Genomic DNA, 18188 nt, shown 5'->3' on the forward strand with positions numbered 1-18188 from the left:
GTAACTGAGGCTGTCCACGAACCACAATCCTCCTGTCTCAGCCTCCCAAATGCTGGGATTACAAGCGTGTGCCACTGCGGGGACATAGTAATGTTTTTTAACATGTAAATCGAGAAAATTGTTCAGTAAACTAACCCCAGTAATAGCACAGTTGAGACTGGTGGTGATAATTAAGAGCTGATATAAGTTTATAACCAAGGACTAATTTGTATCTTTTATGGAGAAAAGGCAGGATTCATTGTGAATCTTTTATCTTCACATAATGAAGTAGTATTTGGCTTAAAAGGTGTGTATTCAAGTCCTAGCCCCGTGACTTTGGGCCGAGGCTCAGTTTCTTTTACATAAAATATGAATAATAGTGTCACATCTATGCCACATAGTTTTTCCAGGATAAAAGATGTAATAATTGATATCTAAATTTTTTAAAACCATGAAAGCACTAAGTAAACATGTTTTTGAAAAGAGATTAATTTTTCTGTTTCTCTAAACCAAATGTGATAAGAAATAATAAAAATAACGTTCAAAAATAGAAACTACATGGAGATATACTTCTTTATCAATTCTTTTCTTTCCCTCATGCAATTTGGGGAAGTGAATAAACACTTCTTTTCAGTGGTTATCGGTTACCAAGGAATCATTTTGAAAACAGAGATGACTGGAAACAGCTCTGCTTTTAAATAACGATTTTTCTTATGGCCGTTGTGAACATGGTGACTGTTTTCTCCTTTGATTATACTCTCAGAAGCTCAAAGTCAAATTTGCAGCCCACCTCAAACAACTGTGCAGAATCTCGTGGCATACATTCATGAATAAAATTTGGTTCTAATGTTTTGATTTTTCTTTGCCTATGTTTCTTATTCATGTTTATCCTGCTATATTGCATATATTTCTGAATTCAGTTAAAAAATTTTTGGAACACAGTATGAAAACAGCAAACCAAACCTTCAGGTGGGGGAAATTTGTAATTAATTGTCTGAAATGATGGAAGGTGGATACTTCAGATAATAATGAATTTTGTTGTACAGTTGTACAATTTATTTTTTATGTTTTAATTTCTTTTTGTGGTACTAGGAATGGAACCCAGGGGCATTCTACCACCGAGCTATACCCCCAGCCTATTTTTCATTCTTTATGTTGAAACAGGGTCTCACTGAGTTGCAAAGGGCCTCACTAAGTAGCAGCTGAGGCTGTCCTTGAACCGCGATCCTCCTGTCTCAGCCTCCCAAAAATAGAAAACTAGTGTCAGGACTGGATATATCTGCCATATAGTAAAGTAATCCAAAAGGCAATAATCCAAAAGATATGTAAATAGAATTACCCACTGTGTTGACTTAATCTGAACTCAAAGTATGATATCTGAAAACTTCAACTATGGTTGATAATAATTCCTTATTTCAAAACAATACAACAAATAGATTTAACAAATGGCTACAGAACTCACTTAGGTGATTTGAGATCACGATGAATAATTTTATGGAACCCAGGGGCATTCTACCACCGAGCTATACCCCCAGCCTATTTTTCATTCTTTATGTTGAAACAGGGTCTCACTGAGTTGCAAAGGGCCTCACTAAGTAGCAGCTGAGGCTGTCCTTGAACCGCGATCCTCCTGTCTCAGCCTCCCAAAAATAGAAAACTAGTGTCAGGACTGGATATATCTGCCATATAGTAAAGTAATCCAAAAGGCAATAATCCAAAAGATATGTAAATAGAATTACCCACTGTGTTGACTTAATCTGAACTCAAAGTATGATATCTGAAAACTTCAACTATGGTTGATAATAATTCCTTATTTCAAAACAATACAACAAATAGATTTAACAAATGGCTACAGAACTCACTTAGGTGATTTGAGATCACGATGAATAATTTTATGGAGGTGCAAATAATTCATTCCACTTGCAATTCCTGTGGACCAGTCTACTAGTAATCGAGGCGTGATCTTCCTGCCAGCTCGTAAGACCTCATAAAGTTGTCCATGGGCACAATATTCCATGATGATACAATAACATGGAGCCTGAGTACAAACACCCCTTCCAAGAAAAACATAAGAATGTACATAAATACACACATAAAACATACATGTATAAATATATACTTGTATTTTTAAAATATTTAATAAGGACAAGTTTTCTATCCAAGTGATTTTCAAAATGTATATAGTTAATAATTCCTGATTCCTAAATCAGCATTATAACATCTCTAGTCTACAGGTTTCTCTGCTTTGTATATAGACAATTTTTATTTTGTTCTTTTCACTCCAGATGTCTATAGGCTATGCTGTGTTTGGTGGTTTTATGTGGGACCATTCCATTTGGGACAAAGAAGCCCTTTTTTGAGGCTTGTGTATGCTGTATATTGTATTGCTTTGTATTATTAAGAATAATTTAAAATATCTTCATTTTAGCTAGAGGGTTTTATATAGTATAGAGACAAATTATTATTATTATTATTATTATTATTATTATTATTATTATTATTTGGTGGTACTGGGGTTCCTGGAAGCCCTTCTAACTCCGGGATACACTCCCAGACCTATTATATATACATATGTGTGTGTATATATATATATATATATATATATTTTTTTTTTTTTTAATTTGGAAACAAGGTCTCTTAAGCCAGCGCGGCTGGCTTCGAACCTGCGCGATCCTCCTGTCTCCGCCTCCCAAGGGCAGGAATTATAAGCGCGCACCATCACGCCCGGCTAGAGACAGAATTTAAACAAAAAATTTATTATTCTTCTTTGTCAACTTTAAACTGCTCAAATTTAAAATAACTAGACAGAGTATCAAAAAAGTTGATTTTCTATTTTATACAGTCCTTGAAAAACATTTTTGTTTGTAATAAAAACATTATACAATGTATTATTCATTTATGCAGAACTATGTCTATCAATTCCTACTTTTTCTGCAAAGCCTTTCCTAATTTTTCCAGTCCCAAAACATTTTTCTCTTCTCTAAGTTCCTATACGCATAGCAGTCCTAGTTTTGTTTTTACATGCATTTTTCTCTGTTATATAGATCATAGACTCCTTGAAGGGAAATGTCTTCAAGTTCTTTTCTCTCTCACACAAGGCCTGGGAGTTCATAGCAAGTCTTTGATAAATATTTCTTAACTTCATCTAGACTTTCATAGCTGAACAAAGCCTTAGCATAACATGTGCAGAGCCATGGAGCAGGAGCGAGGACACTAACAGGAAAAGAGTATCTCATATATGAGGCACATTTCCATGTCTTTCTTATTTAATATGTTCCAAAGCACTCTAAGATAGATATTGCCCCTGCCACTTTTACAGGTAAGGCTCTGTGTAAAATTGACTTGTCTTGACCACAGCTAGTTCATACAAGTAGTAAGTGACAGGTTCACACCCAGCCTAACTTCAAAGCCTGGCCCTTCGACTATACTGCATGGCCTCTTCTTTAACTTTTTAACTTTCATACAGACACACATATTGGGGATGCTTATGTTAATTCCATTAGCATGTAAAAGCAGGAATAATCATATTAAGTCTACTTCACAATTTTCTTCTCAAGGTGAGAGAAAAAATTATCATGTGCAATTCTCTGTGATCTACCTCTGAAGGGTATGCACAACTCCCTTTGACACTTTCCAGAGAAGTTAACAGCATACTGTCTATAAGATATCCAGTTAAAGTCCTCAGCCAATGATCAATTCATGTCCTACCTCTTAGGCTGCTGTAAGTGATGAAAGAACTCAAGAGGCCATGGCTTGAGGTCCTGAGCATGCGAAGACCTTGTAATGATGTTGGTTATGAAGAAGCCTAATTAGTCTGCATTTTCCCTGCCTTTCTGTGCCTGTCAAATGCCACAGAACCATTTGTATTGCTCTCACCATTTTCTAGGCTACCCAGAATTCTTATCTTGGTTTCTAATAAAAATATTTTCAAATTCCTATTATTTGATTTGTGCGTGTGTGTGTGTGTATGTATGTGTGTGTGTGTGTGGTACTGGGGATGGAACCCAGTGGCCTTCTGCCTCCGGGCTACAACCCCAACCTATTTTATATTTTATTTGGAAACAGGGTCTCACTAAGCTGCTGAGAGCCTCACTGAGTGGCTGAAGCTGGCTTTGTTTTTTTTTTTTTTGTGTGTGTGTGTGTGTAGTACTGGGGTTCCTGGAAGTCCTTCTACCTCCGGGCTACACTCCCAGACCAATTTTCTTATTTTTGGAAACAGGGTCTCTGGCTGGCTTCGAACCTGTGCGATCCTCCTGTCTCTGCCTCCCAAGCACAGGGATTACGAGCGTGCGCCACCGCGCCTGGTGCTGAAGCTGGCTTTGAAACTGCACAATTCTATCTCAGCCTCCCAAGTACTGGGATTACAAGCAAGTGCTACCACACCCAGCTTTATTATTTGACTTTAAAGAAAGGTAAAAAACAACAACAACAAAAAAAGACCCACAAAAACGTCCACAAGTAGAGAGAGCAACTACAAATAGATAATTCAGTTACCATTCTGAGAAATAATGAATAAATAGGGCAGAAGTAATATAATGTGCTTAAGAATACCATACCAAGCTAAATATTTGTTTGAAGGTACTCAGCATCCTATTCAACTATACTTTAACTTGCCACACAAACATAGAATGGATCTAATGGTAATATATTTTAAACTTTTCATCTCTCTTGACTGATGAGTAAGAAGCAGTCATTCCATCAGCTCAGTACTATGACAAGGCTTCTGAGTAGCTATAAATAACACTGTAATAATCACTTCTAATTGCTACTTTTTCTTCCCTCAGCACTGAATTTCATTAGGCAGTCAAGTTGGGTTTTCTTTTCTTTTTTTTCTTTTTCTTTTTTGTGGTACTGGGTATTGGACCCTGGGACATTCTACCTGAACTACACCCCCAGCCCTATTTTATTTTGAAACAGGGTCTCACTAGACTGATGATAGTCTTACTCCTTGCTGAGGCTGTCCTCAAATTTGTGATCCTGTCTCAGCCTCCCAAGTTTTGGGATTACAAGCATGCACCACCACACCTGGTAGGTTGGGCTTTCTTTCTTCTTTCTTTCTTTCTTTCTTTCTTTCTTTCTTTCTTTCTTTCTTTCTTTCTTTCTTTCTTTCTTCTTCTTCTTCTCCTTCCTTCCTTCCTTTCTTCCTTCCTTCTTCCTTTTTTTTTTTGTGGTACTTGGGGTAGAACCCAAGGGCAGTCCACCTCTCAGATACACCCAGCTCTATTTTTTATCCTTTATTTTGAAACAGGATCTCACTGAGTTGCAAAGGGCCTCACTAAGTAGCTGAGGCTGTTATGAACCACAATCCTCTGGTCCCAGCCTCCCAAATGCTGGGATTATAAGCATGTGCCATCATGCCTGGCTAAGGGTTGGGTTTTCTTAAAGGATTACTTTTAAAATTTATAAGAAAAAGTACAGTATTCTTATCTTGTACTCCTCTGTTTATATGGTTCTAACTAACTTCAAAAGATGCTGTAATCACAGAAATCAGTCCAGAGAAATGTATTAAAATCAAATTATGTTCTCTTATCTTCCAGACGGTTGTGAATGTGATTCACTGGCCAAGCAACACATGGCGCAGATGGCTGCAAATGTAACACTGCACAATGCCTCAAGAGTGTGGTGTCATGGGCCAGGGACACAGCCCAGTATTGTTCTCCACATCGAGATAAAGACATTCGAGCATCTTCAGCTGGGTTGGGCATGAGTGTGATACTGCTTGCCCAGCAATGCTTAGAACTGCAGGAACTGCATGCGGGTAGGAGAGTTGAAAGGATGAGGTGGGGAAGATACTGGGAGGAGACCAGAAGATGCAAAAAATGGAAGGGAGTGGGAGGAAGCTTCTTGCTCCTTCATCTTGCCATATGTTTCTACCTTCTGTTACCTAGGACATCCTCCTGGGAAGCTGTCTTACCCTGGACCCACAGGCCATTTCAGGAGGCCAAAGAGCCCTGTTAATATATAGACTATTTGCCTCAACCCAGTGTCCTAGTTATCTGAATTTAAACATTCTTGGCTCTTTCTTCTATTTAGAAAGACACACCACTTGGGAAGAAGTATATTAGTCTGTCTGCCTAAAATAATCCTCCTGCTATCTTTTAAATTTGCCATCTTTTGGAAAATTAATAATTGGTTTCTATAGCACTTCGTTTTAGTTATAGATCCTCCCAACCTAAGAGGGCAATGAGTGATGGAATTACATAACGGAAGCTCTCTATCTCAGATCCTCTGTGTGAATGTCCCTTCCATAAGGAAATGAACCTAACACTTCCCTTGCTCCGAGAATCCCAGGTGAATGCCTCTCTTCCTTTCACCTCTTTCCCTTTTCATAAAGTCTTGTAAGAGAATAACAATTTAACCTCACAGCCAGGCATCATGGTGCATGTTTGTGATCTCAGTACTTGGGAGGCTGAGACAGGAGGATTGAAGTTTTATGACCAGCTTTAGCAACTCGGTGAGACTGTTTCAAAAAATAAATAAAATGGGGCAGGGGATAGAGATCAGAGGTAAAATGACTCTGGATTCAATCCCCAGTATAACTATGAGAGAGAGAGAGAAGGAGAGAGAGAGAAGGAGAGAGAGAGAAAGCAACTTAATTCAGTACTCATTTAAACCCATTCTATAAAACCTGAACTCAAGATTTATATTCTTTATTTTGGGGACGTGATTCCAATTAAGACTTATTACATGACATTTTTAGCTTTGCAACAAGAATTTTATGGTGGAAGGATCCCTCTTGAGGCTGCTGGGAAAAGCCACTCCTAGCTTAGGAAAAAAACGTATTAGATTATTTTACTTTGAGCTGTAGCTTCATCAAATATAGCCAAAGCTCTATTTTCTTTTTATTTTTCTTTTTCTTTTTCTTTTTTCAGTGCTGGGGATTGAACCCAGAGACATTTTACCTCTGAGATACACCTCCAACTCTATTTTTTACTCTTTATTTTATTTTATTTTATTTTATTTTGTGCGCATCTGTGAATGGAATCCAGGGGCATTCGACCTCTGAGCTACACACCCTGCCCTATTTTTATTCTTTATTTTAAAACAGGGTCTTACTAAGTTGCGGAGGACCTCACTAAGTAGCTGAGGCTGGCCAAGAACCTGCAATCCTCCTGTTTCAGCCTCCCAAGTACTGGGATTACAAGCATGCGCCACCACGCCTGGCTCTACTTTCTAAACTTTCATCCCACTTAGAAGCTATCATCTTTCCCCCTCTAAAGTCATTTACCATCCATTTGTTCAAGCCTAGGGCAACATTTAAAGGTTTGCAAGAGAGAGAGCTCAGGGGAAAAGTGGAGCCAGAAGAGATTACATATATTAAGAGCTTAGCACTTTCAAGTTTAGTGACTTCCACAAATTTACCTTCAACTCTCCTTCTGTTAGGGATCCTAGTCAATATTACAAAATAATGGCCTAGACTAGAAAGCTACATTCACATATTCTTGAAAAATAACCACTTTGTGAAATGAATTTAATATATAATGTAACATCAATAAGTCTACTATCATTAGATTTAGAAAGCTCTGCTTGGCATTACTAGAAAAGGGATTAGCAAAATCTGAGGCTATATTTTGAAGCTACCTGTTATTACAGGCCAATATTTAAGAAGGGATACCAATGGAAACTAATAAATATCTATTACATATAGGCTGGTTATTATCTAGTCAAACCCTCCTTCCCTGCCCTATGTGCATCTTTCCCATGCAAGACATACTTAGCAAAATGAACCCTAGATTCAAACATACTTACAGACATGGCTCAGGCTTCTAAAGAAGTTATCACAGTGCTAAGTCTATGGAATGTTTTTCAAATGTCTTCCAAAGCAGGAACCTATGCGTATACACTAGGGGAAAGAAATCTATTTTTTAAAAGTAAAGCCTTGACCTACTTGAATGCGATGATGTTAGGGTGCTTCAGCTTCCTCAGATGCTTGATATCCGTCTCATTCTGTTCTCTCACTTTCTTGATGGCCACCTCCTCTGCTCGGAATTTGCCCAAGAAGACAGCTCCTTGGGCTCCGCTACCCAGCCACTGCAGCTCCGAGATCTCCTCAAAGGGCACTTCCCAAGTATCTGGACACAAAGTGAGAAACAAGCTTGAAGAGATATGGGAATTTGCTCAGGGGCCATTCTACAAGGCCATTTGGAAGGTACCAACTTCACGCCACTCAAATGACCACTTCCATAAAGCCAGGCGCAGTGGCGCACACTTGTAATCCCCATGCTTGGGAGGCTGAGACAGGATCACACAGGTCTGAAGCCAGCCTCAGCTACTCAGTGAGGCTCTCAGCAATTCCAAATAAAATATAAAATAGGTTTGGAGTGTAGCCCAGAGATAGAAAGCCCCCCAGTTCTATCCCCAGCACCACACACACACACACACACACACACACACACACACACACACACAAACCACTCCCCTTAACCCCCACCTGAAGATATAACTTTTCTATGGGTCTTGGTATTATATATTCATTTGTGTCTTTTTTTTTTTTTTTTTTTTTTTGCGGGTCTGGGGATGGAACCCAGGGGCATTCGACCTCTGAGCTATACCCCCTGCCCTATTTTTTATTTTCTATTTTGAAACAGGGTCTCACTGAGTTGCAGAGGGCCTCACTAAGTAGCTGAGGCTGTCTGTGAACCACAGTCCTCTGGTCTCAGCCTCCCAAATGCTGGGATTACAAGCGTGCGCCACCATACTCAGCTCATTTGTATCTTTTTTTTTTTTTTTTGGTGGTACTGGGGTTCCTGGAAGCCCTTCTACCTCCGGGCTACACTCCCAGACCTATTTTATATTTTTGAAACAGGGTCTCTTACGCCAGCACGGCTGGCTTCGAACCTGCGCGATCCTCCTGTCTCTGCCTCCCAAGCGCAGGGATTACAAGCGTGCGCCACCACGCCCGGCATTTGTATCTGTTTTTAACCACTGAAATCAAGCAGGTAAGAGCTCTCAAATATACTCTCCTCCAAGCAAAACATATCCTTACACTTCAACCCACATCCTCACCTTGATCTTGTATGTTTGGTCAATTTTCCTGTCTCTATACCACTATCCTTATTCATCACCCATTACTTTTTATTTCTCTTTGAATTTCTTTTCATTTTGGGGGGGGATAATGGGGATTAAACCCATGGGGTTCTACCTCTGAGATACATCCCCAGCTCTATTTTATTTTTTATTTTGAAATAAGTTCTGCAAGCCGGGCATGGTAGCACATGTTTGTAATCCCAGTGCTTAGGAGGCTGAGACAGGAGGATCGCAGGTTCACTGTCAACCTCAGCTATTTAGTGAGGCCCTCAAAAAACAGAGCTGAGTTTGTAGCTCAGAGGCAGAATGCCCCGGGTTCAATCCCCAGTACTCCGATAATTAATAATAATAATAATAATAATAATAATAAATGTCTGCAATCCTCCTAAGTACTGGGATTATAGGCATGTGCTGCCACATCTGGCTTTTAATTTATTTTCTTGAATTTAACCATTAGGATTTTCCTTACTCGTAGAATACATATATTCTAAATTGCTATTCAAAAGGATTTTGCTAGTTTTTGCTGACAGTAATGATGTCTGGATGTATTGGTTTCACCACAACTCTGCCAGTAGTATCACTAATTCTTAAATTCTAATTTAATTAGACATAAAATAGTGTTTTATAAATTTCACCTAGATATTAAATTTTTTATTTTTTTGCAGCACTGGGGGTTAAACTCTGGGACTCTTGCATGCTAGGAAAGGGCTTTCTACAACTGAAGTACATCCTGAGCCTGCTCATTCATTCATTCATTCATTCATTCATTCATTCATTCATTCATTCTGTGGTACTATAGATTGAACCCAGGGGCATTCTACCTCTGAGCTACACACACAGCCTTTTTTATCTTTTGTTTTGAAACAGGGTTTCACTAGGTTGTCAAGAGTCTTGCTACTTGCTGAGGATGTCCTCTTCAAACCTGCGATCTTCCTATCTTAAATACTATTATTGAAGCCAGGCATGGTGGCACATGCTTGTAATCCCAGTACTTGGGAGACTGAGACAAAAGGATCTCAGGTTTGAGCTGGCCTCCGCATTAGTGAGACCTCCACAACTTAGTAAAACCTTGTTTCAAAATAAAGAATTAAAAAGAATAAAAAAACAGGGTGTAGCTTGGAGGTAGAATGCCCCTGAGTTCCATCCCCAGTACTGGAAAAAACAAAAAAACAACAAAAAAAACAACTGTTACTGGCTTATTGTGATCACACAACCTAGTGAGAGTCAAAGTGAACAGACGTCACGCGCTCAGCGCTTTGTGTCTTCCTCCACATCCCACCTGCGCTCCCCTCCTCCCTTCCGGCATATGTTAGTGAGGTTGGTAGTGACACCTTCAAATGGACACATTATTTGAACTGTTTCCTCCCTAAATCCTCAGTCTTCTCCTTCCCACCTCCCTCCCATACCCTTCCATTATTCTGCTGGTCTCTCTCTTGGTTTATCTGAATCTCTCTTGTTTCCTGTTTTCTTTCTAGTTTCCACATATGAGAGAAAATACATGACCTTTGACTTTCTGAGACTGCCTGACCTCACTTTAGCATAATATTCTCTAGTTCCAGCCAGGCGTGGTGACACACGCTATCATCCCAACATTTGGGAGGCTGAGACCGGAGGATCGCGGTTCGCGGACAGCCTCAGCTACTTAGTGAGGCCCTTTGCAACTCAGTGAGACCCTGTTTCAAAATAAAGAATAAAAAATAGGGCTGGGGGTATAGCTCAGAGGAATAATGCCCCTGGGTTCCATCTCCAGTACTGCAAAAACAAAAACAAAAAAAAGATAATATTCTCTAGTTCCTTCCATTTTCCTATGAATGATATAATTTTGTTCTTTATGCTGAGGCTTTTTTAAAAAATGTATTTTGAGTAGCTTGTGTGTGTGTGTGTGTGTGTGTGTGTGTGTGTGTGTGTGTTACTGGGGATGGAACCCAGGGGCTTTCTATCTCTGGGCTACACCCTCAGATCTATTTTATATTTCATTTTAAAACAGGGTCTCACTAAATTTCTGAGATCCTCACTAAGTAGCTGAGGCTGACTTCGAACCTGCGTAATCCTCCTGTCTTAGCCTCCCAAGTACTGGGATTACAAGCATGCGCCACCACACCCGGCTTTAAATGTTATTTTGAGAGGGCTTCACTAAGTTGCTCAAACGTGTGGTCCTCCTGTCTCAGTCTCCCTAGTAGCTGGGATAACAATTATGCATGCTGTGCCTAATTTTTATTATTTTCTATTTTTATTTTTATTTATTTATTCATTTATTTATTTATTTATTTATTTATTTATTTTTTGGTGGTACTGGGAATAGAGCCCTTCTACCTCCGGGCTGCACTCCCAGACCTGTTTTATATTTTTATTTGGAAACTGGGTCTCTTAAGCCAGCGAAGCTGGCTTGAAACCTGCGTGATCCTCCTGTCTCCGCCTCCCAAGTGTGGGGATTACAAGTGTGTGCCACCACGCCTGGCTATTAAAAAAAAATTTATATAGTATAACATTTACTTCATTATTTTTCCACTGTCTAGTCTACTAAAAGTTATTTATAGTGGTGGGAGTGGTGGTGCATGCTGTTAATTCCAGTACTTGGGAGGCTAAGACAGGAGGGTTGCAGGTTTGAGGATAGCCTCAATATTTTAGTGAGACTCAACAACCTAGTGAAACCCATTTCAAATCAAAAAAATAAAAAGGGCTGGGGGGTAGAGCTCAGAGGTAGAACATTCTAGGTTCAATTCCTACTAACACACACACACACACACACACACACACACACACACACAATCTATAGCTAATTTTTAAACATTTAGCTTTTACATCCATCTGGAGTTTCTTTTAGTGTACAGTAGTGTGAAAGCAGATATAAATTAATCGTACCCATATTTCTACTTAGTGATTCCAAAATAATTGTTAAATAACCCTTTCTTGCCAGGTGTGGTGGTGCATGTTTGTAATCTCAGTGCTAGGGAGACTGGGACCGGAGGAATGCAGTTTTGTAGCCAGACTCAGCCACTTAGGCCTTCTTCTACTTAGTAAGACACTGTTTCAAAATAAAAAAATAGGGCTGGGGGTGTAGCTAGGAAGTAGAATGCTCTGGGTTCCATACCCAGTACCACACACACACACACACAAATAACCCTTTCTTTTCATATTGCTTTATGTTGCTTATAATTTCTATATTTTTCAAAATAATGCTTATTATTTGGTATTTGATAAAATGAATAGTAAGTAAATTGTTAAAATACAAATGTCATCGGGTGTGGTGGCACACTCTTGTAATCCCAGCATTTGGAAAGCTGAGACAGGAGAATTGTGGTTCAAGGAGAACCTTAGTTACTACTCAGTGAGACCCTGTTTCAAAATAAAGAATAAGAAAAATAGGTCTGGGGGTGCAGTTCAGAGGTAGAATGCCCCTGGGTTCCATCCCCAGTACCGAAAAACAACAACAACAACAACAACAACAACAACAACAACAAAGACATGCATTTGGCATTCAAGTAGCAACTGTTCAGGGTATTAAAATAAAGAATAAAATTTTCTTCTACCAATGGTAGGTAGCTCATGCCTGTGCTATTTTTCACAGAGAAACCCAGGCAAGGTAGTATTATTGAACTTTTTTTATTGCCAAATAGTTTCCAGTCTCAAAACAGGTATTATCATATTATCATATGTGTTCAGACTGTGTTCAGCCAAAGTTAATTTCCATGGAAAGATAAAGGGAATACCTTTATCTTTTTAAGAACATGGAGTGTAAAATAAATACTTCAACCAGCATTCCATCAATATTTTTACTTGAACTAATTACCAGAAGTGAAATTGATTTATGTGAATTTAGTCCTGTCTTCCCTGTCTCTTAGTCCCTGTTGGTATCTAGGAGGGAGCCAAGGAATGGGAGAGTAGCAGAAAAAAAGGTAATATAGACGTGTAAGTTTGGACACCTGGATAATTGTCACGCGAGAGAACTAACCTTACAATAATAGGGAAGCAGCTCTCGTCTCTCTAGGGCCAGTGCTGCAGTCGTTACTCTGCCATCTATCCCATTTCTACTCTTCCCAGGTTCTCTGCTTCCATCTGTCATTGTAACTACTCTCTCCATTCTAATACCCACCATGATCCACAGGACTGAGCGAACCCTCACACTCACCTTTTAGGCAAAAGTTTTCTTTTGTTTAGCCAGACATCACTATGATAATATGATAATACCTGTTTTGAGACTGGAAACTATTTGGCAATAAAAAAGTTCAATAATACTACCTTGCCTGGGTTTCTCTGTGAACACACTAAAAGGGAGATGATGACATCATTAAAATTTTAAGAAATCTAGTGCAATTTCTTGTAAATTGCAGATGTGGGGACCTATCTACTACATGTTATCCTTTGGGTAAATGCAATGCAGGATTAAAGATATTAGTTCCCTGATCCCAGAGCTAACAAGAAGCACACTTCATTCAGTTCTGACTGGTCAGTCTCTTTTCAGACCTACAGCAACACTAGCCCCCAGTAGGATATCCTGTGGCCTAGCACCAGAATCTTAATGCTGCTGATCAGGTATGCTTCTTAATTCTTCCTGATGAGGCTGGCTGAAAGTCACATATCAACTGGAAGACAAATGCAAATGGTATAACAATAAAAAATTAAAAGGCTCCTTTTAGCATACATTTGGGAGGGTGTGTGTGTGTGTGTGTGTGTGTGTGTGTGTGTACACATGTGCTTGCACTACTGGGGATGGAACTCAGGGGCATTCTACTCCTGAGTTACACTTCCAGCCCTATGTTCTTCTTATTTTTTTTTTCAAAACAGGGTCTCACTAAGTTGCAGAGGGCCTCACTAAGTTATTGAGGCTGGCCACAAACCTGTACAGGATCCTCCTGTCTCAACCTCCCAAGGACTGGGATTACAAGCCTGGCTTGGGATGTGTTTGTTGCCCTTCTTTATAAGGCTGAACCTCAGTGATGCATTTGGATACTGAGACCTCCAAATTATCACCAAAGTAAGCATGAAACAGGACAAGCTATACTCCCAGGCTTATTTCTTTTTATTTGGAAACTAGTCTCTCTAGGTTGATGAGAGTTTCACTACTTGTTTTGTACTGTGATTACAGGTGTGTGCTACTATACCTGGTTGCTGTTAATAATCTTGACAAAAAGAGACACTTTTAAGGAAGGGTTGCAGAGTCTAAAATTCATTTATTTATAGAATATGTTTCTAAAATCACATTTTTGGTCCATATTTTTCTTTCTGTAATTTCTTGATGAGAGAATTTAAAAAAGAAGCATTTTAAATAAGGCCACAAGCATATGTATTAAACCTATTAGAAACAAGAACTCTTTTGATCAGAACTATTACTCTTCTAGGAATTATTCTAGAGACTAATCAAATATATGTGTAAAAATAAAGTAATAAACATATTTGTTGCAATGTGGCTTGTAATCAGTAAAAATACAAACAAATTAAGAATCAAGCAACTGGAGATTGCTTAATAAATGTTGGCACACTTGGACAGTCTAATATTATATAGCCACTAAAATGATGCTGAAGCCGGGCGCGGTGGCGCACGCTTGTAATCCCCGCGCTTGGGAGGCTGAGACAGGAGGATTCGAAGCCAGCCTCACCTGGCTCAAGAGACCCTGTTTCCAAATAAAATATAAAATAGGTCTGGGAGTGTAGCCTGGAGGTATAAGGCCTCTGGGTTCCATCCCCAGTACCACCAAAAAAAATGATGCTGAATATATAAGAAATGATAAATGTTCATAATAGGAAATGAAAAAATGCTAAAAAACAGTATGACTCCAGGTTTTGTTTCTGTTTCTGGTAGTAGGGATTAAACCTAGGTATTCTACCTCTGAGCTACTTTCCTAGCTCTTTTTTTCTTTTTTCTTTTGAAATAGGGTCTTTCTAAATTGCTGAGGCTGGACTGGAATCTGCAATCCTTCTGTCTCAGCCTCCCAAGTACTAGGATTACATGTGTATTCCACGATGCTTAGCATGACTCCCTTTTTCTTTTTTTTCTTTTTGTACTGGGGATGGAACCCAGGGGCATTCTACCTCTGAGCTACATTCCCAGCCCTATTTTTTAAAAATTATTTATTTTGAAACAGGGTCTCACTGAATTGCAAAGAGTCTCACTAAGTAGCTGAGGCTGTCTGCGAACTGTGACCCTACTGTCTCAGCCTCCCAAATGCTGGGAGCCACGCCTGACTTATAACTACCTTTTTTAAAAAAACAAATATACATATACAAGCAGGCTACGTGTGTGTGTGTGTGTGTGTGTGTGTGTGTGTGTGTGTGTGTGTATGTGTATTCTTTATTCTAGTGGTGGGGATCAAACCCAAGACCTTTCCCGTGCTAGGTTAAGTGCTCTATTATCAGGTATATCCTCAGGCCAACATAATATATTTTTCAAATGTTAATGGTAGTTATTCTCAAGAGCCTGAGAATTATAGATTAACATTTTAAAGGAATTTACCTATACATTACAAATTTCACACATATATTACTTTTGTTGTCAGAAAAAAAAAATCTTCTAGAGAAAGGAAACACCGAGGCCATCTGTTCCCTTTACTTCCAGAACATAACACTTGAATTATAATACATGAACACACATGTTACACAATTATGGGAGTTAAAAACTCACTATTTACAAAACTGTGTGATCTAAAACTAATATGCTTTTCAAGGTTGGTTAGATATTGTGTTCTTTACTCAAACTATGAGCTTTCCATGCCTTTCCTGTAAGGCATTCTTCTTCTTTTTTTTTTTTTTTTATGGTACCAGGGGTGGAACCTGGGGCATTCTACCTCTGAGCTACAACTCCAGCCCTATTCTTAGTTTTTATTTTGAAACAAGGTCTCACTGAGTTGCAAAGGGCCCTGCTAAGTAGCTGAGGCTGGCCTCAAACCACGATCCTCCTGTCTCCCAAATGCTGGGATTACAAACATGTGCCACCATACCTGGCTATTCTTTCTTTTACTATAATCTAAGACAATCTTTTCATCTTCAAGGGACACTAACATATGGCTTCTATCTAGTTTGGAATTGGCCCAGGGGCCATCAGTTTTTGTTCTTTTCCTTTTTTTTTTTTTTTTAAGATTGGGGGTCTTTCTATGTTGCCCAGCCTATTTTTTAACTCTTGAGCTCAAGTGATTTTCCTGCCTCAGCATCTGAGTAGCTGGGATTACAAAATTTTTCTTTGGTTATCAGACATTGTGTGTGTGTGTGTGTGTGTGTGTGTGTGTGTGAGAGAGAGAGAGAGAGAGAGAGAGAGAGAGAGAGAGAGAGAGAGAGAAGAGAGAGAGAGAGAGAGAGAGAGAAAGAGAGAGAGAGAGAGAGAGAGAGAGAGAGAGAGAGAGAGAGAGAGAGAAAGAGAGAGAGAGAGAGAGAGAATATGAATGGGGATTGAACCCAGGGGCATTCTACCTCTAAGCTACACCCCAGCCCTATTTTTATAAACAGAGTCTCACTAGGTTTCTGAGAGTCTCACTATTTTCTGAGGCTGTTTTTGAACCTGCAATCCTCCTTTCTCAGCCTCCCAAATACTGGAATTACAAGCATGTGCCACCATTCCTAGCGTAAACATTTTTATTGTACAGACTATTGGTATACAAATTTTAAGCATGTACTCAGTACATGACTTATTTATAAACTGTATATCCGCATGACATGCACAAAAATAGAAATTTTAAATGATGACATAAACATAACATCTAATGCTTTCTTCTTATAACCTATGGGTTGTCTTGTATGTTCTCTGCTTTGGACACCATTAGACTGGATGAACACAAAATACTGGCTTCAAACAAAAGACTCACCAAATGTGAATCTGTTCCATTTAGAAGTTCTATAGGAAATTGAAACGGGATGGTCATCCAATACTGTTCTGTAATTTATCCACTTATTAAAAGTTATCCAGTTAATAGTATCGATGATGGTATGCATATGCAAGAAATGCCTTTCAAGCCCACACTCTATCTTACCTTGCTGCTGCATCTTGTAGTCAGTGGAATATGCCTTCCCAATGATGTTCCATACAGGCCTTAAGCATCCAAACAGTCCTTCAAGAAATCCACCACTGCCGCTGCCCGTCCTGCTGAACTGAATCTTGATGTCTTCGGTTCCGCTCGTGTTCTCCCCATCCACGGCGCTGCTGTTCCCCTGAGACATGGCCACCTCTGATTCATCGTGTTCCCTCAGCTGAAGAACGCTGTTCTCAAACTGGTCCCTAGCGTCTTCGCTTACACTGGTCAGCACTGTTGTGGTGACGGGGCTGCTCATGCTCTCAATCAGCTCTGTTCGCAGCACCCCCTTTTCCTGCTGGTCCTCCAGGAGTTTGGGCGAAGGATGGTTTCCCATAGCTGCAAGTTCATCTTGTAGTCCATTGATGGCTCTGTTTTCACTGAGGCATAGCTGTGGGGAAGAGGAGCAGCTCAGGTGCTCCTGAGGGGTGGCCATCGTGCCATGAGTGTGACCACGGTCCTGAGAGGACACTCAGAGTATGATTAGAAAAGAAGTCCAATGCATGAGAGGGCTCCAAAACCTGGGGAAACAAGAGGAAGACATGACGCAGCTTTTCCTTTAGTATCTATACTACTACACCTCTGTTTATATAATAAAAATGTTAGGAGAGTGAGGTGGAATACAGGGAAATCACCAAGTGATGGGTGCATATGTTTGTATCACTCTGAATCTCACTATGATATATAATTATAATGTGCCAATAAAAGCATATTAAGCTGGGTGTGGTGGTGCACGCTTGTAATCTCAGCATGCAGAAGGCCGAGACAGGAGGATCGCAGTTTGCAGACAGCCTCAGCTACTTAGTGAGGCCCTTTGCAACTCAGTGAGACCCTATTTCAAAATAAAGAATAAGCCAGGCATGGTGGTGCATGCTTGTGATACCCACACTTGGGAGGCAGAGACAGAAAGATCACTCAGGTTAGAAGCCAGCCTCGCTGGCTTAGGAGACCCTGTTTCCAAATAAAATATAAAATAGGTTTGGGAGTGTAGCCCGGAGGTTGAAGGGTTCCATCCCCAGTTCCACCAAAAAAAAAAAAAAAAAAGAATAAAAAATAGGGCTGGGGATGTGGGGATGTAGCTCGGAGGTAGAATGCCCCTGGGTTCCATCCCCAGTACCGCAAAAAAAAAAAAAAAAAAAAAAATTAAAAAAAACACTGAAACAATGGGGAGGGCTAAATCATGGT

General features: G+C 39.6%; 1 protein-coding gene across 1 annotated transcript in view; it reads right to left on the reverse strand.

Moving 5' to 3' along the window:
- MAP3K13 (mitogen-activated protein kinase kinase kinase 13) overlaps window positions 1-17448 on the reverse strand; it is a gene marked incomplete at its 3' end in the record, with an annotated part of 45535 nt that extends 28087 nt beyond the window's left edge. The window contains exons 1-3 of the mRNA XM_080695823.1: window positions 16965-17448; window positions 7868-8051; window positions 1842-2033 (exon numbers count right to left, since the gene is read on the reverse strand). Of these exons, the coding sequence (XP_080551949.1) occupies window positions 1842-2033; window positions 7868-8051; window positions 16965-17439 (851 nt within the window). The 5' untranslated portion in view covers window positions 17440-17448. The remainder of the gene's footprint in view (window positions 1-1841; window positions 2034-7867; window positions 8052-16964) is intronic.
- Between the last annotated feature and the right edge of the window lie 740 nt (window positions 17449-18188).

Source organism: Muscardinus avellanarius (genome assembly GCF_963383645.1).
Source record: "Muscardinus avellanarius genome assembly, chromosome: 5".
Taxonomy (NCBI): domain Eukaryota; kingdom Metazoa; phylum Chordata; class Mammalia; order Rodentia; family Gliridae; genus Muscardinus; species Muscardinus avellanarius.